Source organism: Vigna angularis, chromosome 8 (assembly GCF_016808095.1).
Source record: "Vigna angularis cultivar LongXiaoDou No.4 chromosome 8, ASM1680809v1, whole genome shotgun sequence".
Taxonomy (NCBI): domain Eukaryota; kingdom Viridiplantae; phylum Streptophyta; class Magnoliopsida; order Fabales; family Fabaceae; genus Vigna; species Vigna angularis.
The window spans coordinates 7,885,454-7,909,804 of record NC_068977.1 but is presented as its reverse complement, the minus strand read 5'-3'; the positions used below and the strand labels follow the sequence as shown (position 1 = coordinate 7,909,804).

The 24,351-nt window shown below is 33.5% G+C and overlaps 4 protein-coding genes across 5 annotated transcripts; 1 reads left to right on the top strand and 3 right to left on the bottom strand.

Annotated features, from left to right (window-relative positions):
• On the top strand, positions 1-1,466 carry LOC128193691 (uncharacterized). The gene is made up of 4 exons (XM_052867769.1): positions 1-198; positions 290-394; positions 474-616; positions 1,304-1,466. Exons 1-4 carry the CDS (start codon positions 1-3, stop codon positions 1,464-1,466), a joined length of 609 nt encoding a protein of 202 aa, XP_052723729.1.
• A 481-nt stretch (positions 1,467-1,947) lies between these two features.
• On the bottom strand, positions 1,948-4,576 carry LOC108344677 (6-phosphogluconate dehydrogenase, decarboxylating 2). 2 transcript variants are annotated; one of them, XM_052867504.1, is made up of 2 exons: positions 4,487-4,576; positions 1,948-3,544 (listed from the first exon to the last, which is right to left on the bottom strand). In XM_052867504.1, the coding sequence occupies exon 2, from the start codon at positions 3,532-3,534 to the stop codon at positions 2,056-2,058; it is 1,479 nt and encodes a 492-aa protein (XP_052723464.1). In that variant the 5' UTR covers positions 3,535-3,544; positions 4,487-4,576; the 3' UTR covers positions 1,948-2,055. The 2 variants fall into 2 exon arrangements, with proteins under 2 accessions (XP_052723464.1, XP_017438610.1); XM_017583121.2 differs by lacking the exon at positions 4,487-4,576 and adding an exon at positions 4,266-4,464.
• A 2,077-nt stretch (positions 4,577-6,653) lies between these two features.
• LOC108345218 (transcription factor MYB83) lies at positions 6,654-9,987 on the bottom strand. Its single transcript, XM_017583799.2, has 2 exons — positions 9,531-9,987; positions 6,654-8,159 (listed from the first exon to the last, which is right to left on the bottom strand). Exons 1-2 carry the CDS (start codon positions 9,851-9,853, stop codon positions 7,412-7,414), a joined length of 1,071 nt encoding a protein of 356 aa, XP_017439288.1. The 5' UTR covers positions 9,854-9,987; the 3' UTR covers positions 6,654-7,411.
• Positions 9,988-21,064: 11,077 nt separating this feature from the next.
• Positions 21,065-24,044, bottom strand: LOC108346028 (probable galacturonosyltransferase 9). Its single transcript, XM_017584953.2, has 3 exons — positions 23,504-24,044; positions 21,949-23,160; positions 21,065-21,636 (listed from the first exon to the last, which is right to left on the bottom strand). Exons 1-3 carry the CDS (start codon positions 23,654-23,656, stop codon positions 21,361-21,363), a joined length of 1,641 nt encoding a protein of 546 aa, XP_017440442.1. The 5' UTR covers positions 23,657-24,044; the 3' UTR covers positions 21,065-21,360.
• Positions 24,045-24,351: the final 307 nt, after the last annotated feature.

Here is a 24,351-nt window from a genome sequence, read left to right as displayed (position 1 = left end):
ATGTTTAGGGATGCCCGGAATGCAGGACAGCGCCCTAACTGGCTGGGTGAGCACATTTGGAACTCTTTACTGGCCCATTGGAATACAGTAGAGTTCCGCAATAAGTGTGCCAAAGCCCAGCGGAACAGAGCGTCTGAAAGGGGTGGCACCCTGCATACTGGTGGGTCGATCACCATTCATGAGCATGCCATTCGTATGGTATAATCTCATTACATAACTTTTTCTTTCTTCAATAAGTTATGTATATTGTTTTTCATATGTACGCTTGTAATTCTTAATTATGTTACAGGCACAGGCTCTAGGACGGGCGGTCCATGTTGATGAGGTCTTTGCACAAACTCATGTTCGGAAGGGAACTAATCAATTTGTTGATGAAAGATCTCGGAAGACTCATGTAAGCAAATAACACTATTATTAATTGTTCATTTATGTTATACTATCGTTCCCTGACATTGCTTTTAATGTTTCAACAGGAAGACTTTTCTACGAGACTTTCACAGGTTAGATCTGAACATGAGTCAGCTCCTACACCGGATGCTACCAGTAATGCAGATGATGACATCCGTAGGACGCAGTGCTGGATCGACACCGTTGGTGGGAAGAAAAAGGGACGAGTGTATGGTGCGGGACAGCTTGCTGCAAACTATACAGCATCCAGAGGAGGTACTCTGAAGCACCAGCCTTCTTCTTCCACCAGTACTCCTGACGAGGTTCTTCAACTCAGGCAGGAACTCCATCAACGTGACCAGGAGCTCACTGATCTCAGAGCAGAGTTTAAAAATTTTAAGGCCCTGGTCATGACTGTCTTGCCTCAAACATCACAGGACGTACAAAATATCCCTCCCACCCAATCACGACCGTCCTCATCACCTGCTGCCACTCAGCAGCCCACTTCAGTCCAACCCTCATCAGTCCAACCCTCATCAGTCCAACCCACACCAGTCCAGCCATCAATAGAGGAGCAGGATGATGGAAATCATTCTGATGATAGTTATGTACATTATTAGGTTTCATTTTCTTATTACTTGTTAGACAAACATTTGGATATTAGAACATTTTGAGTTGATATCATTTCAATGTTAGATGTACTTACAGACTTTGGATGTTACAACATCCTTGTGTTACATTGTTTTATGTTTGAACTATAAATACATTATTTATACATTAATGAATGTCCTGTGGATTATTTGACGTGCCTTGGATATTGATCATTGATTGGATCTTTGAGATGCACATTATGCATGTTTGTATGTGTTTGAAAACTGTTATGCAGGTCTGTTTGTAAATGAAATTTGTTATACAGGTCTGGGTTGCAGAGGGAAAACCATTTCTCTGAAACCTGCTCTGCATTTTACCGAAGGCTTTTGCCCTTCGGTAAATGCCCTCGTCTGCCCATTACCGAAGGCTTCCGCCCTTCGGTAAATACCCTCGAATGCTCATTACCGAGGGCTTCTGCCCTTCGGTAATTTCCGAGGGCTTTCGGCCTTCGGTAATTACCGAAGGCTTTCGCCCTTCGGTATTTACCGAGGGCTTTTGGCCTTCGGTAATTACCGAAGGCTTCTGGCCCTCGGTAATTACCGAAGGCCAAAAGCCCTCGGTAATGGTTAGCGACAAGGGATTTACCGAAGGATTTTTGGCCGTCGATAGACCTTCGGTAAACATCCATTATCGACGGCTTTTGGCAATTTCCGAGGGCTTCTGGCCTTCGGTAATGCCCTACTTTTTTGTAGTGTGATTGATTTGTATAACTTCCTCATCTCATTTTCTTTGCATTTGCTTTGCATACAGTATGGTGCTTTATTCGTAATTAGGTACTTAAATATGTCATATTTTATTATCTTTTCTATAAAATAGTCACCATGAACAGGGCTAATTGAGCATCAGAATCGGCAAGAAACAAAGACAGTTGACAATACAAAAGTATAGCAATGAAAATGGATAAAACAATGAAATTGAAGTTCACCACATTGCAATTATGTAAGCTTTTGTTTAACAGACAGTGCTGAGCAGAAAACATTACATTTATTCATTGATGAATTTTTCAAACGCATTAATCTAAACCCTTGACTGTTTGGCAATCTTGAACCACTCAGTGTGGAAAGATCCCTCCATGTCTATCCTCTCATATGTATGAGCACCAAAGTAGTCTCTCTGAGCCTGAACCAAATTTGCTGGTACACTTTCCCTTCTATATGTGTCAAAATAAGCAAGACTAGCAGCCATGCCTGGGGTGCTAATGCCATAGTTGACAGCTAGACACACCACTCTTCTCCATCCAGATTGTCTATCAACTATTTCCTTGGCAAATTCTGGATCCACAAGAAGATTTGCAAGGTTAGGATTTCTATCATATGCTTTCTTGATTCTGTCCAAAAATATGGCTCTTATGATGCAACCACCCTTCCAAATCCTTGCAAGTTCCCCCAACTTCAAGTCCCAACCCTTCTCAATGCTCTTTGCTCTTATCAGATTCATTCCCTGTGCATAACTACAGATTTTTGCAGCATAAAGAGCCTTCCTAACATCATCAACGAGCTTCTTCTTGTCAACAGGTTGGTGTTGGTGTTGGTCATTCAAGATGCTATCTAAGCCACTTGACTTGAACACCTTTGCAGCTTCAACTCTCTCCTCTTTCAATCCACTGAGGAACCTTGCATCCAAAGAAGCCTCTATTGTGGGAGCAGCAATGGATAGCTCAGCAGCTTGTTGCACAGTCCATTTGCCAGTACCCTTCATGCCAGTTTTGTCCAGAACCTTGTCAACCAAATACCCTTCTCTTTTGTCATCCTTGATTCCAAATATGTCTGCTGTGATCTCAATGAGGAAACTCAGGAGTTCCCCTTTGTTCCACTCTGAGAACACACTTTGTAGCTCCTCATTTGACAGCTTCCCAATTGTCTTCAGCACATCATAAGCCTCAGCAATGAGTTGCATGTCACCATACTCGATTCCATTGTGGACCATTTTCACAAAATTTCCTGATCCACCTTGGCCAATGTAAGTCACACAAGGACCGCTATCAGGCACTTGAGCAGCCACCTTGAGCAGAATGTCTTCTATGTTTTTATAAGCCTCAAATGAACCACCGGGCATCAAAGAGGGACCATATCTTGCACCCTCCTCACCACCTGAAACTCCCATTCCAAGGTAGAGTAGACCCAATTCAGACATAGCTTTCTCTCTTCTCTCAGTGTTCTCATACCACTCGTTGCCACCATCAATGATACAATCACCCTTTTCCAAGTATGCTGAGAGGGTCTTGATGGTTTGGTCCACTGGTGCCCCTGCCTTAACAAGCATGATTATGACCCTTGGTTTTTGAATGGATTGGACAAAGGACTTAGGGTCATGGTAACCATACACAGGAAGTTTTCCTTCTTTTTCTGCTCTTTCCACTGTTTCATCAACCTTGGATGTGGTCCTGTTGTAAACAGAGATGGGAAAACCCTTCTCAGCTATGTTGAGAGCAAGGTTTTGGCCCATCACAGCCAGACCAGCTAGGCCTATTCTCGTGAGGTTTGTAGGTTGAGCCATAACTAATTTCCTGTTCAATGTTGGAAATTTCATATCAGATAAAAGGTATAAAGGTAAATAATAAGCACAAAACATGAACTTCTAATTTGTTAAGAAAAACAGAAGGTGTAGATTGCAATCAAAGAGGACAATTAGACCTTGATTCGAGGCATCTATAAACTCTAAAGTGTACACTAGGGTAAAAAGGTATCAATGGTTGATTACAGTACTTTTCCCGTAGAAATTGAGATTCCCAAAAAACAAGAGTACCCAAAATTCAAGAATAAGATTCAGAGTTCCATTTCAGCATTCAATCATCCAAAAGAAGATATATTAACCACAAGTGCCAAAGAAGTATACAGTTTTCAAGAATTGCACAGATCAAGCAAGAGCCATGGCTTGAAAGAAAGCACACAATGTTAAAATAAAACCATCCAATATGCAGATTGCAATCAGAGTCATCTTCTCACCAACATTTCCATTCATTTGTTTCCTTTTTCACATTCATTTAAGAAATTATACTACAGATACCATTGTCCAACAAAACCGATCGCATCATCAAAGCCATTAACTTAACAAGAATCATGACCATCATGTTGATTTCTCGCAAACCCATAACAAAATAAAGAATGCAAATACAGTTTCTGAGCAAATAGAACATGTTCAATGATCACAAACACCACCAATCCAACTACACTAATTTAGCACTGCATAAAGGGAAGGCAAAAGCAGAGACTAGTGTCAAAGTAAACCTGGGTTTTGAATGGAAGAGCTGAAGAAAACTGAGATCTGGGTATCCCAGAGAGTATTCTATGCATAAAATGAGGACGTACAAACAATGATAGTTATATACTCAAGTACATTATGGAGAAAGTTGAAATTGCAAGCATATGTTCAACAACCACCAACTCTTTCAGAGAAGGAAACCCAACACTTTATTATGATGTAAACGTGTGAAATTTATCCAACTAACAAGTTCAGTAGGTGGAGAGGCTCCAAGGAATCAATGCCATTGATTCCACTGTGAAAGCTCACGTGTGATGTTGCACCTCTTCCTTTTTTTTTTTCCTTAATCGTCCACGGGCTGCAAAAGGAAGATTCATTGGAGACTAAACAATGCATTAACATTTAATATATATTTAAAGAGAAATAAAAATGATAGATTTATAGCTCATGTGATATGATTAGAAGAGAGGTATAAAACAAGAATGTTAATATACTATTTTGATCTCAATTTTTGTTAGAAATTATTCAACCTGATTTCGTTTTTTTCATTAAGTTTCAATTTTTGTTGAAATGATTTAATTAGGTTATTTTAACTCAATTTGTTAGTATTTTTATTTATTTTTACTTTTTAAATTTCTTTTCTTTAAGTTTATTTTTTTCAAATATGAGTTTCTTGTTGTATTATGTTTATATCACGTCATATGACAATATTAATACTATCACTGTTACATGTTATTATCACTTTTAGATATTGTTATCTTATATTAAATTAAATTCATATATTAAAATTTTTATTCAATTCAATTTTAATTATTTTAAAACGAAGTGATGTTGTCTATTTCTAAATTAGAATAAAATTTATTTTTTTTATAAATGTTATTACTTTAATATGTTTAATAATTTATATATTTTAATATTTAATGATTTTATTTATAATTTTTTATTTAATGTTTAATTTATGATCATAATATTATTAGTATATATAAATATTTAAAATTTATTTAGGTCTATAAAATATTTAATTATACTCTTCTTTCCTTACTTTTACAATTTAAATTAATAATTTTTCCTTCTTAAAGATTGACTCTTTTTAAAAGAAGTGTTATTTTTAAAGTTTTAAGATAACATTTTTTAATTATAACATTAATTAATATGGAAAGAAATAAAAATAGTTATATGTATCATTACATAAAGGAAATACAACCATATTAATTAGAAAATTTTATTTTTGATGAATAAAAATAATTTGCCTATTTAGTAAAATACAATACACAACTTCATCGGTTAAAAAAACCATCACATATTTTTGCATAGATATTTTATTGAAGTTATATTATTTTGATGTTACAAAAGTGTAAACACTTGTAATTTATTTTTACAATAAAAAAAAGTATAATATAATAAAAAGACTGATGCTACACAAATACTTATCCATCCACAAACCCACACCTGACCCTAACACACGGACACATCCATCTACACAAATATACTATAACCCAAACTTACCTAATTCAATATCAAAATTAGTATTGTCAAGCGGACCACTCGACCAGCTCAGAATGGGTTGATCATTGAGTCAATTACTCATCTATTAGGCTTTGTTCTTTTGAATGAATTTGAGAGTATTTAAAGATAAATTTTTTTGTCGTTTATTTAAGTGAATTTGAAGATAAATGAGAGTAAATTTAAAAATAAATTTTTTAATTTGTCACGTCAATACAATTCTATACTAATTCTCATAAATTTTATAATAATTTAAAAATAAAAAATATATTTAATCCATTGGAAAATCCAAATAACAATTTTGAATAAATATCTTGTGGATGTTTCTAATAATAAAATTAAAATTTCTCTAAAAATAATAAATATTTCATATTCTATTTTTTAAATCTATAAATCCGTACACTTTCTAATAAACTGATTTACCATTCTTGCAATATTTACAACAAAATGTTAAGAACAATTTTTTTAATATAGAATTAAATGTTAACGTAATGAAAAAAAAATCTTTTACAACTGGTGTTAAAAAATATCTCATTGTAGTGAGAGAGGAGCCGTGACTTTCCTAAAGAAATTTAACATAAAAACAAAACTTTCTAAAAATAACTAATATTTTAAATATTTTACAAATTTCAAAACGAAACAATAATAAAACCATTTTATATAAAAAGTATAATAAAAAAATTATACAGAAGTTAATTAAAATAATGTAGTATTGTAAAAACTATTATCACTAGGCTATTTGACTTACTCACACCCTTTATCTAGATTGTGCAAGAATAAAAAATCACACACAAAAAGATATATATATATATATATATATATATATATATATATATATAGAGAGAGAGAGAGAGAGAGAGAGAGAGAGGTGAATGAATTTCAAAGTTGATACTTATTGATGTCTTTACATATTGTATTAAAGATCTATATTATCTAGCACTAAATAACCACTTTCAACTCAACATTATTCCTTGTGTTATACACAAAACTACATAAAATTTCAACTTGGCTTTATTTTTCTCTTGACATTGTAAAGTATGACTATTCACATTTCTCTTTTACATTATTGCACCAACCAAGCTATTCCTTGAAAATGACAGGAAACACATAACAGGGAAACAGCTAGGGCACAAACAAAGCAAGAAATATATATATCCCAGGCCCACCCTATGCACGTTTACAATGCAATTTTTCTTTTGTTGCACAACTAAATAGATCTAGCTAGAACAATTGACAATTGAGTTATGACATTTATTTTTATTAAAACCAAGAAAAGAAAGAAGAAACAATGAGAGTAATACGAAGAAAAAACAAGTAAAAGGGCTTGTGTCTTGGAAAGAGAGTAAAAAACAAGTATTTTTAAGGTACTCTCGTTAAAGTTTTTTTTTTTTCTTTAAAAAAATGCTATTGATCCACTTTATTAGTAGTTTCTAGTGATCATAATTTTAAAAGGAAAAAGAGTTTTATTTTTGTGGTTTTCTTTAACCAGTATCCTTATAATAGAGTTGTTTACACAATTGGAAGGAAGAAATAAGGAAACTCTGAAAAAAAAAGGATTAAGATTTAATGTGTGTTTGGAATGGCGTTAACAAGATTTAATGTTAACGCAAAGAGAGCTACTTAAGCCGATTTTCTTTATGTGTTGTGAGGTGGATCTAATATGACTTTCTTAAACTTGGAAATCAAGGGAAGGGAAATAGGACATGTCTTGCATCAAACCCTCAAAGTCCCATTCTCCCATTCTAAAGTTTTCCCCTTGCCCATGATTTCCAAAACCAAACAAATCCTCTACAACTACGTTGTTGGAGGTTTGAAAATTATGATGATGATGATGATGGTGATGGTGATGATCAGTGTTACTGAAGCAACTGTTCTTCAAGTGGTTGTTGTTATGGCTTTTCACATCAATTGGGTTACTAGAATTCTCCTCAATGCTTCTACTTTCTAGTGGAGGAAGGGAAAAGTCGCTTTCTAACCCCATTTTATTAGGTTCCAATGCCCCATAACCTCCATGAACAACCCCATCATCATGATCTACCATACCAACTTGGTTTAAGCATGCAGCCATGTTGTCAAGGAAACCGGCTGCACCGGTGGTCATGTCATAGCGGTTGGACAACAAAGGAAAGGGGTCAAATTGGTCTGTTAGTGCCATGTTGGCTTGCATGGATTGCATGGATGATGATGATGTTGATGAGGAGGAGTCCATGCACATGGTCATGAGGTCATGCTGATCATTCATTGGCATTATCCCCCCCATGACATCTCTAGGGTCTGATGAGTCACTGTTGTTTGGTGATGAAGTGTTGTTGATGTTGCTGCTGCTCATTTTCAACCTTTTCTTCAGTGTTGAGTTCCAGAAATTCTTTATCTCATTGTCTGTGCGACCAGGAAGACGTGCAGCAATCTGAGACCATCTGAGATTCACAACTTCAAAATGGTTAAAACAGGAACACTTGTACAAATTTCTGAATACTATGTGTAGCTTCTGTTACATGGATACATAGTGTCTTGTACCAATATAAACTAAATATATATAATAACGGGTTAATTAGTCACAAAGTATTGAAGTAATCATAAGATTAATGAAATAAAGAGTGATGTATACGTCATCTCGTGAGCGTCAATAATTATAGCACATAAAAGTTGTGTTGAAAAAGTATTGTTGAGATGTTATACTGATGAACATGATGGAAGACACGGGTTTAATATTTAATAATATTGATGGTTAAGAAAAGATTTTCAAAGATCTATAGTGAATAGTCAAATGTATATTATGGGTCAGGTCATCCTTAACCAGAAAGCTAAACCATGATAGTTAAGGCAAAACCCCTGAAATGCTTTTAGGCTACGTCATCTAAATATGTAGTTAAACATGTTCACATTTTATATATAAAAACCTATATTCAGTCAATTTCTTGATAAAAAAGGATCTTGATTGGAAATTTTCCCAATACCCTTTACAAGCTTTTCTTTTATCAACAATAATACATACATACATATATATATATATATATATATATATATATATATATATATATATATATATATATATATATATATATATATTAATTAGATACCCTTTACAAGTTAAATTTATCTTGAATGACAATTGCTTCAATATTTGTTTGACTTCTTTATCAAAGCCATTTTTGTTTATTCATTTTAATAAAAGTTTAATCTTTTTAAAACACCTCCAGTGGTACAACCATGATAGAATTGCTTCGATTTTTAATGGACTATATTTATAATGTCACATGAAATTCAAAAACTAAAAATGTTTTCTCCAATGATATATAACAACTTAAATGAAATCTTATAACTGTTTTACCATTCTTAAGAATCCCGAAGAATTGTAGGTTATGTAAGTAATTTTTCTCACATAAAAAGTTGTTATTTTAGGTTTAAAAGTTGTACAATTGGAGAAAACTCAGTAAATTTCTTAAATTTACGTGGCATTTAATTATAAAAGCCACCAAAATTGTGTTATAAGGACTCTTCTAAGAATAAATGTTCTTATCGATAATTAATTAGGTCTTTATAGATTGAGCTGGATGTTAATGATATGAAATTACCAAGGCTTGTTTGGAATTTGTTTTAATAAGAACAATATAAGTAAAAAAATTAAACACAAAATGAAATAAGTTTTTTCATAAATTAAAATTATTTTATGTATAATTTAATTTTATAATTTACAAAAAAAATCATTTAATTTTTTAAGAAAGGTAAGAACTTTGAGGTAATTAAGAAAGTTGGCATTAATGCAACGAAGGCAATGAAGATGGTACCTGTTTCCAAGAAGGGAGTGCAAATGGATGATGAGTTCTTCCTCTTGGGGTGAGAATGCACCACGTTTGAGATCAGGTCTGAGGTAGTTGATCCAACGAAGACGACAACTTTTGCCGCACCTTTGAAGGCCAGCATTCCTTGCAATGTCACTCCAACATCCTTGTCCCTTAGTGATCATGTACCTTATCAGTTTCTCATCTTCCTCAGGTGACCACAACCCTTTTCTTAACTTGCTCTTAATGTTGTTGTTGTTGGTGGTGGTGGTGTTAATGGTGGTGGTGGTGTTGAGTTTGTCTTTTGCCATCATATCAGGTTTCCTCATTTGGCAGAAAGGGGTGATAAAGGGGTGTGAGGGATGTGGGAAAGGGTTGAGAGGCCCTTATGAAGTGGGTTGTGATGGAGATGTAGGAGAAAGCTATATAGGTGAATGATGGTTTTGAGGGACAGAGAGAAGGCTTGATGGGGTGGGAATGGTAAATAATGATGATGATGGTTGTGGGGTTTGCTTAAAATATGAATATGAGAAATGGGATTGTGTTTGTTTGTTGGTTGATAGGTAGAGTGGAAAACGGATTGGAGGGGGACCTCCTTAGCCAAGAGAAAAAAAGAGAGTGATCAAGAGAAAACATGGTTGCTCTTCTTGTCTTTGACTCAATTCTTGTCTTTTTTCATTTTACTTCACTCACAAGGTAATCATAGTCTTTTAGTGTATGGAACAGAAACTATTTTGCTTCCACTTCACATAATACTCTCTCTCTCTCTCTCTTCTATCACTAAAGCTTTTAAACTTCAAATTCACGTGTGTTGATATATACCAGAGAGAAGAGAGAGACTGTGTTACCTATATATGTATATGCTGATTTTTTTAATATAATGGCAAAAGAGTGGCATGCTTGACAAAACTGTTTGATAATTTTCAAATGGTTTTGTAGTTGTGTGTAACTTACATTCTTTGCATGAGTTTCATTAGGGGGGCTAACCACTCATTGGCATACTTCTGAAGCAAACAATGTACACCTCCTAACAAAGCAATGCCCTTTTCATACCATAAATTTATCATTTCCTTACAGCCAATTATCTTCGTACAAGTACAAACTAAGCTCAATTAAGCAATGGAATTTGTTAATTTTATTTCACAGGTTAATTAACCATCATGAAACTTTAAATTTATAAAACGTGACATGCTTATACATGGTTTTTATGACTTTGAGCTGTTAAGTACAAGAGCTTTTATTACTTTGTAATCTTCTTTAATGTTAACTTTTAACCTGCACAAGTTACTGCTCAATGATGATAGTTGCAATGAATTTGCAGTACTTTGAAGACTGTTATTAATGAGTGGTATTTGTAAAAAGTCGGTTGCTTCTTTAAAGATACTAAGAACGAGGATTAATTAACTGATGAACACGACATGGTTAAGAGTTCTTTTGCAAACTGTTAAGATTACTTAACTGTATGGATAAATATTAGGTTGTTTTACTTCATGTTGTTCCATCTTTGACAACGACTTCTACTTGCCCTTCAAGTACTGTATATACGTGTATTTCTTATCCATAGTAACTACCTCACTTCATCTTGTTTAAATTTTTTTACTAAATCTTAATAAATAAATTTTAAATCTAATTTAATTTAAAAAAGTAACTTCTAAGATTAAATTATGCTTAAAATTCATATTTTAAATTGGTATCAGAATTATATAAAGTGTTTATTATAAAAAAAAAATTACTCAGAAATACAACACGCCAATTAGATCTAAACCTAATCACATAAGAAATTGACAATTTTTTTTTACCCAAAACCTTAAGATAATGGATCATTGAGTCTTTCATTTTTATATAATGTTCTACTATCTCATTTCTATCCAATGTAGGATTTGGACTCACTTAGATTTACAACAATCTCCCCTCAAAGGTTAGTCCCTTTCACATTGGTACACTCCCCCTCCAGCAAAAGTATTCTCAACCACGAGTATTCATTCGTACAATCGTTCATCTTAACCGAATAAGCTTACCTAAAACCCTTCACGAAAAAGACTTTCAATTAAGGGACAATTGTACTCATCTTACAAATTAATTTAGTAAAATTGAGTTAGATTTTAAGTTTATCTCTTATAACTTAAATAATTTCAATAATATAAAAATCTTTATAGTAATCTAAATTTGTGTTAATATTAATATATGCATAATAGAACAGTACAAAACTTGTAGTCGTTGTACATGTACAACATGCTAGAACCTCTCGTGTAAGAAAGTAAATCTGGTACAGGTTTGATAAAAATGGGATTGTTTTTGGCAAATGGAAATTGAAACCTAAAGCTTAAGCTAAAAAGCATAATAATTAGAAAGATCCATGTCACAAGATTTTTTGAAGTATGTAGATAAAATATGGTTACATTCCATGATCCATCCTTTTCTCCCTGGCTTTCAAAGTACATTTCCCCCAGAGAGATTCCCTTTCCATTACCTAATTACCTTTGAGACAAGCCAATTAGTTTGCAGAAAATATTTCATGAACCTAAAATATTATATCTGTCACTGTCCACTTCAAAATCAGATACACATGGGGGAGTCTTTGTCAATTCCTGCATATTGCAAGGGCAATATGGTTATTCACCATTCCAAATATGTCTTCTGATTGAACTTCCACAAACTTCTCAGGAAAAAGTGAAGCTGAAACCTCTCCTCATATATACTCAAATGTTACAAAATCATCATATCTATCTACAGCTGTGTTGGGAATAAGAGGGAGAAAAAACAATGATCCAAAATCATCTAATAATGCTTGTTTTATGAGGCTGTCCCAAGCAACATTCTACTTTGTTATCAAGACAAGAAAATACAACTCATATATGTGATTTTGCATTGCACTTTGTACTACATAATAAGAATGTGTTACTAGAATGTTGAGGCCAAAAAGTTGTTGAACTTTAAAACCAAAAATCATGAGCTGAAAAGTGAGAATACTTGGAAAGAAATATGGAACTGCACAAGGTTGAGGGGTCACCATATAAAAGGGCAAGATGCAAATTCAAAATCAAGTTTTGTGAGATTTTAAGTGACAAAATATATTTTATTTATTTAGTTATTATTTTTATGATTTTAGCTTTTTAGGGTTAATTAATCATGATGAAATTAATCCATACTAAAGGTTTTCAAATTTCAGATTTTTTTAAATTAATTAAATTTATTAAAATGATTTTAAAACTTATAATATTTTGTTAATTAATATAATTTTTTATTCTGTTATTTTTAAAGGATTAGATATTTTTTTTGTCTCCAAACTATTATAACAAAGTGTGTTTAGTCTTTAAACTAAATTATAAATTATTTCATCTCTCATTGCAATAAAAGTCATGTAAAATTTCCTTTCCAATAAACAATTCTAGATTATAATATAATCTTTACTTGCACTTTGTAAAGAAAAATTTTTTATATGACTTAGACAAAATTTAAAATAGAAAATAATTTATAATTTTATTTAGAAATAAAACAAAAAAATTTATAATATATAGTTTGAGAAAAAAAAAACACATATTTAACTTTTTTTTTAAATATCAATCAAACAGAAAAAAATATATTAAAGAAGTGCACTAATATATAATAACACTCCTAAAATGTTTCCAAAACCTTAAATCCATAGTCTCATCCCTGGCTTAAGTGCTTTTAGCTTTTTTTCCTTTTTATGAAAACAAGTCGAGGAACGTTGGCTTTAGTGTACTTTTTTTTGTTGAAACGTAACGCTATAAGCTGAAAAGTACTTTTTCCTTTGACCCCCCTTTTTTTTTCTTGTTTAACTATTTTTTATTGAAATCGAATCACGAAACAGAGCGAAGTTTACGTTCAAGGTATTCAAATGTTCTGGAGTTTAATTTTCATGCATTGTAATTTAATATTTTTACACACACTAGAAATCATCCATGTTAAATTTTAGGTTTAACCTTGTCTCTATTTTTGTGGGTTTTTTTTATTTTATTTCATTTTTTTTAATCCCCAATTGAGTCCTTAAAAGTGTTAATTTGAATCAATTGAATCTCTGTCATTAAATTTATTTAACGGAGTTAAGTTTTTGCACATATAGGAGGTTGATGTTCAATTTTTTAAAACGTGACAGATTGAGAGTTGAAATGTGGAATTTGGCAACTTGTTAAATTTTAATAAAATGGATTTGTGAAATGGGATTTAGGGTTGAATGAACTTAAATATGGGATTTCATTTGTGATTAAAAATCTGAGACGAATGTGGATGTGAGAGGAATATGGTTCTGAACCTTGCACAAGCACGTGAAGTTTTCAAACCCTATTTGGTTAATTAGGGTTCGTTGTTGTTGAACATTGGCAAGCACGTGAAGTTTCGAAACAGGGAAGTGCGAAAGCAGAAGACGCAACAATGTTGATGGGTCATTCATGTTCATCTTCCACTTGAAATGAGTGTCGAAGAAAGCATTTGCGGTCTGTGAGCTCTCGTGGAGATGGAGGGTGGAACAGGAATGAGGCTTCGCTGATCTGCCATTGTGGAGAGAAGTCTGTGTTGAGGACTGTGAAAACTAGTAAGAATCGAGGCAAACAATTCTGGGGTTGCCCTAGGTATAAGGTTAGAAGTAAAAATGGTGGATGCAACTACTTCAAATGGTGTAGTGATTGGGGAATTGAAGAAAGTGTTAGTTGTGAGGTGTTGGAAGCAAATGATGAGAGGTTGCTGAAGAGTTTTGAAAATGAAAGTGATAAGAAGATAGTTGGTATGCAGAAAGTTGTGATGGGTCTTCAAAGGTGGATGAAATTTTTGGTTGGGGTTGTTAGTGTTCTATGGGTAATGAACATCATTATATTTGCAATGTTGATGGGAAGGGCTTGATAATTTATGTGTAGGTGTAATGTAGGTCTGCTTTGGTATTAGTTGTAGGCTTGATAATGTTAATGTAGTTCTGTTTAATGTAGAGGTTGCAATGTATTTATGTTTTCTACTATGAAGATGTATCACTTTCAGATGTTTAATGAAATGAAAATTTGGAAAAAATGAGTTCAATTGAAAATTTGGTTTCAATTTTATGTCAGCAGTTGCCCTTTATATAACATAAAATGTGCATAGAACCTGTAAAACAGTGCTCAATAAAGGCTCCATCAATAGTTGAGAACACATAACTACAAACATACACAATACACGAGTAAAATAATATTGCTATCTTGGGACCTGGATAAACAACTGAAAGAGGATACTTTGGTCTATTACAATAAAGAAACTACTTGCAATAAAGAAACTGCAAATGTGAAATTGAAGAAGTTGTATATTAATACCAAAAAGTAGTCATCCATTGTTCTTACAAATACCAATAAATAGGATACTTTGGGCAATTACATACTAAAACATAAAGCATTGTTTATAAAACATGTCTGAAGCGGTTCTTCTTCATATAACATTGGGCAATTACATACTGAAACATAAAGCATTGTTTATTACATTTGCTACTAATAAAACATATAACATTCTTCAAGTCTGAAGTGGTTCTTCTTCATGTGGTTGACCCTCAAGCAATGAACTGGGTTGTTGTTCCTCTTCTTGCACTTGGTTTCTCTTCGGGTAGTTTTTTTTTGTTGTGACCCACTTCCCTACTCATGCTACATCTCTTCAGTAAACCCCCTTTTGACATTCTAGTGCTACTTTTCTTCAACTCCCATTGCTCTAACCTCCTTTTCTTCTTAGGACGACCAAACATCTTTCTTTTTTATGGAGGCATGACATCTGGATATTGTGTTACCTCCCATAGGTTGTTTCCATTAATGGGATAGATAATGGAGAAATAAATTTCTTCACACGTTGACTTTTGAAAGCATACAGGTATGTAGTCCTTTGCATCTATGTTGAGAAACCTCATTGTTGTCAATGCATGAACACAAGGTATTCCACTGATGCTCCATTTTCTGCAGGAGCATGAATATTGAATAGTCATTTTGCATTGAATAGCTGCAACTTGTGTTCCCTACTACATGTATGTTTGTCAACCACAATCCTCAGTTGCCATGATTTTAATGCATCCATGAAACCAAAATATGCCACCCACGGACATTCTCCTTTTGATCCAAAACATTTAACCCTTATTCTTTTTTTATCATTTTTAATAAGTTTCAAATTTTTTTCATTCTCTACTGCATAGCTTTTGATGGCATCCAAGATGTCTTGTTTATGCACAAAATATGTTCCCACTTCCTAGTTGAAATCAATCATTTTTTTTGGCATACTAAATGTAGAAAAATTCCCATACCCCTTTTCATCTTCACTTTCTTCATCACTTATGACAGGAGAAGTTAAGTCCTTAGATTGTCATTCATCATTGAACAAACTGGAATCACTAATCTCATCTTCTTCCATATATGATTCAGACCCAAGTAAAAAAGGTTCAACCTCAACCTTCATATTACCAGAACTTTCACTGAATTCACATTGCAAATTTATGTTTACTAACACATCCTCACTATTCATCTCACCATCATCACCATCACGTGATGTACTTTAATCACGAACTTCTACTTCTATATCCTCAAGTCTTCTACTTCTATTGTGTAAGCCTCACCATCCTGTGCTTCTATCCTCTCAGCTTCAGCATGACATTCCTCAACCTCTATCCTCTCACCCCCAACTTCATTTGCGTCTGTCCTCTCAACCTCAGCATGACATTCCTCAACCTCTATCCTCTCACCCTGAACTTCATCTTCATCTACTTTTGTCCTTTCAGCCTCAACATGACATTCCTCAACCTTTATCCTCTCACCCTGAACTTCATCTTCATCTACTTCTGTCCTCTTAGCCTCAACATGACATTCCTTAACCTCTATCCTCTCACCCTCAACTTCATCTTCATCTGCTTCTGTCCTCTCAGCCTCACCATCAACTTCCATAACCTCTATCCTCTCACCCTCAACTTTATCTGCTTCTATCATCTCACCCTAACCAACAACAACTTCTATCCTCTCACCATCAGCACGTACCTCCTCACCACCCTCATTCACCTCAGGTGCAACTTCGTCACCTCCTTCATCAACATTGTATTCAATCATGTGAATCACATCAGGTTGAAACATAGTGTGCACAACATATAAATGAACTCGTCCATTTAACTGAGCTAAAGTGACCATATGCATGACACCTACGTCATCACACAAGGCTTCTAGCCTACCATCTAATACAAGACCACATCCAACAGAAAACCACAAGTCCTTAAATCCATCGTACCCAAGACTTTTGACTACACTTACTACAATAAAATAACTCCATAAGTCAGGATCAAAATACATTGTATCACTTTCCCCTTCATACTTCAGGCAGCCGTCATTGACGTACTTTCCCCTATGGTGAATAACAACCTTTATATCGCCCATCACACACAACACAATCAAGAATATTCTACACCTAGAAATAACCCTAAAACGACAAAAAACACCGCTTATTAAAGTGATAATGACATAACAAACAGATTGTAACTATGGGGGACATAGGGGACCACAAGTGCAATATGCAAACACCACATTTTCAGACAACGCCAACCCCACATTCAAAAAAGCATCCCCAGATAACAACAAAAAGCATCGAATATTAAATTCATATCTATTTATAGTAGAGATACTAACCTTCCACCAAATTTCACTCGAACCACTTCACGCAAACGTAGAACGACTTCACGATTCACGTCAAAACTCCAATCACGAAGCTCGAAATCCCTAATGAAGTCTTTATCCTCTCCACTAAGGACTTCGCATTGAAAGACTTCACATTGCACTCTCCTCTCAGATTTAATTCCAAATTGAATCCCAAATTCTATTTCATTGAACCCTAAATCCCATTTTAGAATTCCCTAATATTATATTATTACATTTTACCAAAATCCACGAATAAAGGCCCAAATCATGCCACGTTTCAACTCTCAGCATGCCACGCTTTAAAAAATTGACACATCAACCTCCCACATGTGCAAAAACATAACCCCGTTAAGTAAATTTAACGGCAAGAGTTCAATTGATTCAAATTAACACTTTTAAGGACTTAATTTGGGATTCCATAAAAAATATGATCAAAATGGGAAAAACCCACAAAAATGGAGACAACTAAAGGGTTTAAACCCAAATTTTATTTTCCCTTCAATTTATAATTTATTTTTAGAATTTTGCAAAACATTTTCTCCTTTATTTTTCAAAATATTATGAATTTTATCCTTCCAATTGTTTATACTAACATTACTTTTATTAGCAAGCGTGTATTATTTTTATACATGTTCCAACCTGTATAAGTTATTTGTAACTCAAAACTGTTCTAGCTAGCTTTGAGGTAAAAACACGATTTCCACTAATATTTTAGTCTATCTCTCAACATTTTCCCATCTAGTTTTCACTTTTTTATATTTGTAACCTATTAATTCTTATGAATTGTTCCCAATTGTGTTGCCCCTTTTAGTGATAGTGTAACACCTAAAATTCTAAAATATAATACTTGTTATATATATTTTAATAATTTTATTGTATAATAAATATAAATATAAATATATAAATATATATATATATATATATATATATATATATATATATATATATATATATACATTTATTAGCAAGCATAAATGGTTAAGATGAACGGCGGTTGGAAATGATTACTCGTGGTTGTGGTTGGTTAGAAATCCAAGTATAAATCTAAATATAAATAAATTTTCACTAATTTTTATTATTAATATATATATATATATATATAAAGAGAAAATGTAATGCTAGTTTTTTTTGTTTCTGTTTCTTAATTTATTAACTGTTTTTGTTGATCTTCCACTCCATTCTTGTTTCATAGTAAAGAAATAAAAGTAAGTCTTTTTTGTTCTTTGATATTAAAGTATTAGTTTTGTATTTTTATTTTAGTTTACGTCTTTTGTATAATATTTTTTTATAAAGATAAAAACAATTAACTGTTATGTGTTTATTTTAATTGTAACTTCATTATCATATACTTTTCTTTTAATAATTACACCTCTTAATATTTAATTAGATTTTGATAGTTTAGATTTAGTTTTGAACTTTCTTAAAATAAGTATATTTATGAAGAATAAAAGTATGTATTCAATTTAAAAGTTATAAAAGAAAAGTTACATGTGAAGATGAAAACAATACATTTAAAAGAAAAAGTTAAGTTTTACCCTTTTATAATGTTAGTGCGGAAAATGCACATGAAAAATTGGAATAAGCTTAAAATGATGTTTGGAAATAAAAGATGCAAGATAATTAAGTAATTCAAATGTAGAATCTAAATTTACAATTTGAAACCAAGCTTTAAGGATATCAGTGTGACAACAGTTATGGTATGGACAGTGAATGCAGAATTTTATGTAGTAAAATTATCTAGCTATAATATTGACGATGTAAGGACTGCACTTCCAAATTTCTTTCCTCCCTTTTCCCACCTCCAAATCCTAATGGAATAAAGAAATCTGGAGAAAGTTTTTTGCTGCTGCACTTGCCGTCGTTGGTGCCCTTGCCACCGTCGTTGGTCCCCTTGTCGACGTCGCAATCGGAAGTGGACATGGCCCTAGATGAGGAGATGGGCTAGCAAATCTGTTCTGCGTAAGTGAGAAAGTATTATGTGTTGGAGGTAGCTCATAGTCTTGAAAGGTTGCAAATGGGGAATTTGAAGTCTGCTGGCAAATTAACAGAGGTTAAAATATAATTATTTAAGTCTATTAGTCTTTAAACAGATTTAAAATTTAACTATTTAAGTATGCTACTCAACATTAGACTTAAAAAGTGATTATTTAAGTCTCTTTTAAGATTAACAGGCTTAAACAAGTGACTTTTATTTATAAAATTATCATCACATATTTTTTAAGTTTACTTTTTCAATACCAGACTTAAACTTTTAGACTTAAAAACTTATTTTTGTACTATTATATTAAGAAATCAAAGACAAGGAAATGGAGAAAATATTTTGAGTTATGAACTATGTTGATCCAAAAGATGAATTATGATGTGTTTTACATTACAAAAGGTTTTGAAATTATCGACGAAATTTTGCTGATGTAAATGAATTTGTCAAAAAAATTGAATTAGATTTTATTAACGAATTTTGAAATTTTGACTGTTGACAAATTTATTATAGAAAGAAAATTCGTTAATAAATTTGTCAATAATACATATTTCATTTCCGTTGATAAATGAGATATGTATTACCGACAAATTTTTTCATTGAAAAAGTTCGTAGGTAAGAAATTTTAAAATCTATAGATAAAATTCACTGATAATTTAAAATTCTTATTATCGATCGATTTATTCGTTAGTAAATTCGTCGATAGAAAAAGCAACAAATTTCTCGTCTAAGTAACTTAGTAGGTGCATAAGTGGTAGAAATTAGGGTGTAGAAAGGAGGCCAAGCTTTTTCATCTTTATCTTCTTTCATGCCTAAACCATTGGACCATCGTCTCTCCATCACAACCATTCGCAACCATAGTGTTGTTGATGTCATTTGTCTACATAGAGTAGCCAATGACATTGTCGGCTACTATTGCCACCTTCAACCTGAATTATTGATGCAATGCTTCCTTCTTTGATCTTCTTCTTTTTCAGAGCAAAGGGGTTTCTTCTTCCCTAATGTATATGGCCACCATAGACCGTTGCAACGCCCACCAGTGTTAGTAGTGTTGTGCTTCTCCTTTCACGCGTGAAGATTTTGTCCTTTGCCTTCTCCACCATTGTCATACTAAGATAGTCACTACCACACTCATTCACCATCATTGTGACTCACTACCACGTCTCCTAGTTCGTCATAGTCATTGTAAATTTTTCTTTTTCTGTGTCATTATGAAACGATTTGTTGTATGGGTATTGAGTGTATTATAACTAGAAGAAAGTGATAATAATGATGAAGAAGAATGGAGAACGTGATTTAGTTCTATTATTAGTTCGTCATAATCATTGTATTTTTTTCTTTTTCTGCGTCATTATGAAGTGATTTGTTGTGTGTGGGTATTGAGTGTGTTGTAACTAGAAGAAAGTGATAATAAAGATGAAGAAGAATGGAGAATGTGATTTGGTTCTATTATGCATTTGTGTTAATTGACACAGTGAGTGTTGGGTTGATGAAAAATCAAAATGAAATTGGAAAAATAAAGGAAGAAGAGGAAGAAAGAATGAGGAAGGAGGAAGAACAAAGGCCACATGTAGCTTGCAAATCATGTTGAGAAAAAGTTCTGCTACTTTAGTGGCGTTGAAAAAAAAGTTGGCAGTGTATCAAAGTGTGTCGCCTTTGTGAAGCGATCAACAACCACAAGAATGACTGATAAAATCTCGAGAGCTTGGACAAAGGGATTTGTTGATCTACTCTCAGATTTATCTATTCCCATGCCACAACCGGATATGTCAGTTTGGATCGTGAAAACATCGCTGGTTTAAAATGCGCTAAGTGAACCAAATGCTTGAAAAGTCTCTTTACCACATGGCTTTTACCTATAATACATATAAATATTAAAAATACAAGGAGGCATGTCACAAACCTACAAAAAATAACATGTAGATGTGTTTAAAAGATGAAAAGTAGTGACTTCTCGTTAATTTAAATTGTGACACTACCATCATGAGCAATACATGATAAATATGCTCCAAAATACAGAAGAAGAAAAAGCAAAAGCTACTTCGTGTAAATTTCCAAATACAGTCTATCAAAATTATTGCCTAGTATATTTTACTTGGTGATAACACAACTTCTCTGACAGGCTACATTTAACATGGACATAGATTCTAAAGAATATGGTGAAACAACATTTGACATGTTATCTGAAGCTTTTATCATGATGACAGTTGGGAGTTGATCTCAACTATAGGCCAAAATTGCACATCTGCACAAACTCCATATCATTGTCCACGTATTTGGTCCACAGATTTTTGTATTGATTCAAAGCAATATCAAGCCAGGGTTTCATGTTTCCATTGTAATGAATGACTGCAGCTTTGTTGATCTCATCCATGCTAATGCTGGGATTGTAACCCAGGCCAAGCACGTGCCAGGATTTGTCCAATGACTTGGTTGTGGAGTAGAAGGTGATCAAACCTGGTGGCAAAATCCCTGCTTTCCACAAAGTTTGATCTTCATTCTGATAACAGAAAAACGCATTTAGTAACAGTACAGAAGAATAGATTCAGCATTACTCAAGAAACTTTTTCTGGCAAAACTAGAGTTACATAGATCCTATTTGGATAAGATTCACAATAAGCACTTAATGAGAAGAAATTAAGACAAAATGAACAAAATTTCTCCTAAAGTTAACTTATGTATAAGTTAAATAAGCTTTTGGAGAAGTTTGTCCTCTATGTACTTGTTAAGAAGTTTATCCAAACATGATCACAGTAAATCAGAACCTAATCATTAGCACAGAAAAGTTAACTAACTATAAGAAGAAATTTACCAAGTTCTGCCAATACTGGTAAGTATCTGTACACTTTTCCCGCCTCCAAGCATCGAGATTGAATATATTCATGCCATAGGCCCAAGCACAAGCTTTTGGATTGAATTTCTCCTTGATCAGAGGATGAGAGAAATTCATGTAATGGGCATATCGATGGAAAGAACCAAAACATGTCTCAACAGCACCATTCACCTTTCCCTCCATGTCAATGTTCCACAAACCTGTCAAGTCTTTCTGAACTACAACATCTTCATCCAAAAGCAAGATCTTATACAATTTAGGGTACATTTCTGGCAAATAAAATCGAAGGTGATCCATCATGGACAGGGACTTGGCATTTTTCATGTTTGAATCATTTGTTGCATTTTCAGGCTGATTCATTTTTGCTGACTCAAGTTGCCTCAAGATAGGGACATATGATGAGTTTAAGAATGCAAATTCTTCAACTGCTTTTACCTCCAAAAATGCACCGCCTTCAATAGGCCTCATCTTAAACCAAACCTTCATTGCCCCCACATTCATCCTGTTTGCAACAACATGAAAAACATGCTTCCATGGTTCCATTGCATTCTTCACAACAGATCTCACCACCACAGACACAGCTATTACATTGTCCGAGAATATCACATAATGATACAGAGTGGGATCTTCAAACTCTGGCTTCGGCCCTTCATCTCTATATTTCTCAGGATTTGAAATCTTCTCACCCATCAGTCTCATCGCCAAACAATGCAAGCTCTTGGGAATCGATCTGGCTGAAATCAAGCTCGCCATTGCCCCATTCTTCTTTGCCTTCGCAAGTGACTCATGAACAGCAAATATTGTATCCTTCAACTTCTGGATCTTCAACTGATTATCATAATTCTCTTTCGCCTCAACAATGATCATACGCGCAATCTTCACTCTTTCTTTAACCTCCTTCTCAAACTGCTTCAGCGCGTCCTCATCAATCGGACCATCTGTCTCAAACAATGACTTCTGGTAAACCGGCTTCATTGCAATATCCGAAAAATTGTGCGCCAACTCATCAAAAGTCTTCAATTGCTTAGAAATGTCAAGCTTGAGCTTCCTTGCATAAGCACCATAAGCATTCACTAGAGCTATGTGATCTTTAGCTTGCTGGTGTATCAAATCCACTCGGGTCCTAAGAGGGTCAGATTTCAAAGCCAAAAACGTTCGATGCACGTATGCATTACCAGTGGTGGGAAGATCCTATGACAAAAAAAAAACACTTAAACCATTACAAGGGGCATTCAATTCTGCCAAATCATCATGTGGCAAGGTTTTAAGAAACGGTCCATGACCATGATTTCGGCCACAACACCAAGCTTTTCAGTCTAATTACAATTTCCCAAAATATCAAGGATCAATCACAATCTCGACTGTAACCACAATTTAAAACCCTTTCATCTGGGTTAAGCTTTAAATTGAATCTAACACAATGCGTCGTCTCCAATTTCGCAAATTAAAAACGGGTTTCAATCAATATCGAAAATTTGGCACGAAAACACTAAAGGGCAAGGAAAAGTGCTGAAAGAAAAAATAAACAACTTACAGATACATCTTGGGATGTGGAGGGGTTGTTGGTGAATAGGACCGAAAGGGTGGCGATGAAGAGAAGAGAGAACATGGCAGAGATGAAGATCCGGAAGGAGAAGAGACCACGAAAAGTAGATCCACCCCTGGTTCCTCTGGTAGCAACCGCCATTGGATCTTGAACCGAGGAAGTCAGATCCAAGAATTAGAAAAATCCGTGTGTGAAAAGTTGATTATGTGTGTGCTTTGGTTGTTGTTAATTTTGAATATAAGGGTGGAAATTGGAAAATGGAATTGGCATGGTTGTTTTGGGAACAAAATTAATATGAAGATGAAGGAATGGGACAAAGAAGGTTGTGATGATGTTAAAGTGAGAGATAGAGATAATGCAATGAATGCAGAGTGTGTAGTTGTGAAATTGTGTGTGAATGAGTAAAGGTGACTTAGTAATGGTTCTCAGCCTGAAATCTGGCCTCCATCTCTCAACTTTTCCTTTTTCCTCTCTTCATTCTCATGGAAATTTTTCCTCTTGTTTTGACCTTCTTTTCTCTTCCTGTGCAAATCATGGATTGTTTTCAACTGCTATAATCTTATGCTTTTTACCTTAATTTCAATCATTATAAAATGTTTTAGAATTTAATGGCCCATAAAGTAATTTTGATATGATTTTTAATGTAGATACTAAAAAAGTCAAATTTATTATATAGTTTTTTATTACATGAAATTATTGACATATATAATTGTTTTTTCAAAGTTTTATGTGATTTTTCAATAAAAATATATTTTAATGTGAAAATTGATTATATTTATCAAATTTATTATCTATAACAATTAATGATTAAATAACAATATAAAACATACTAAATT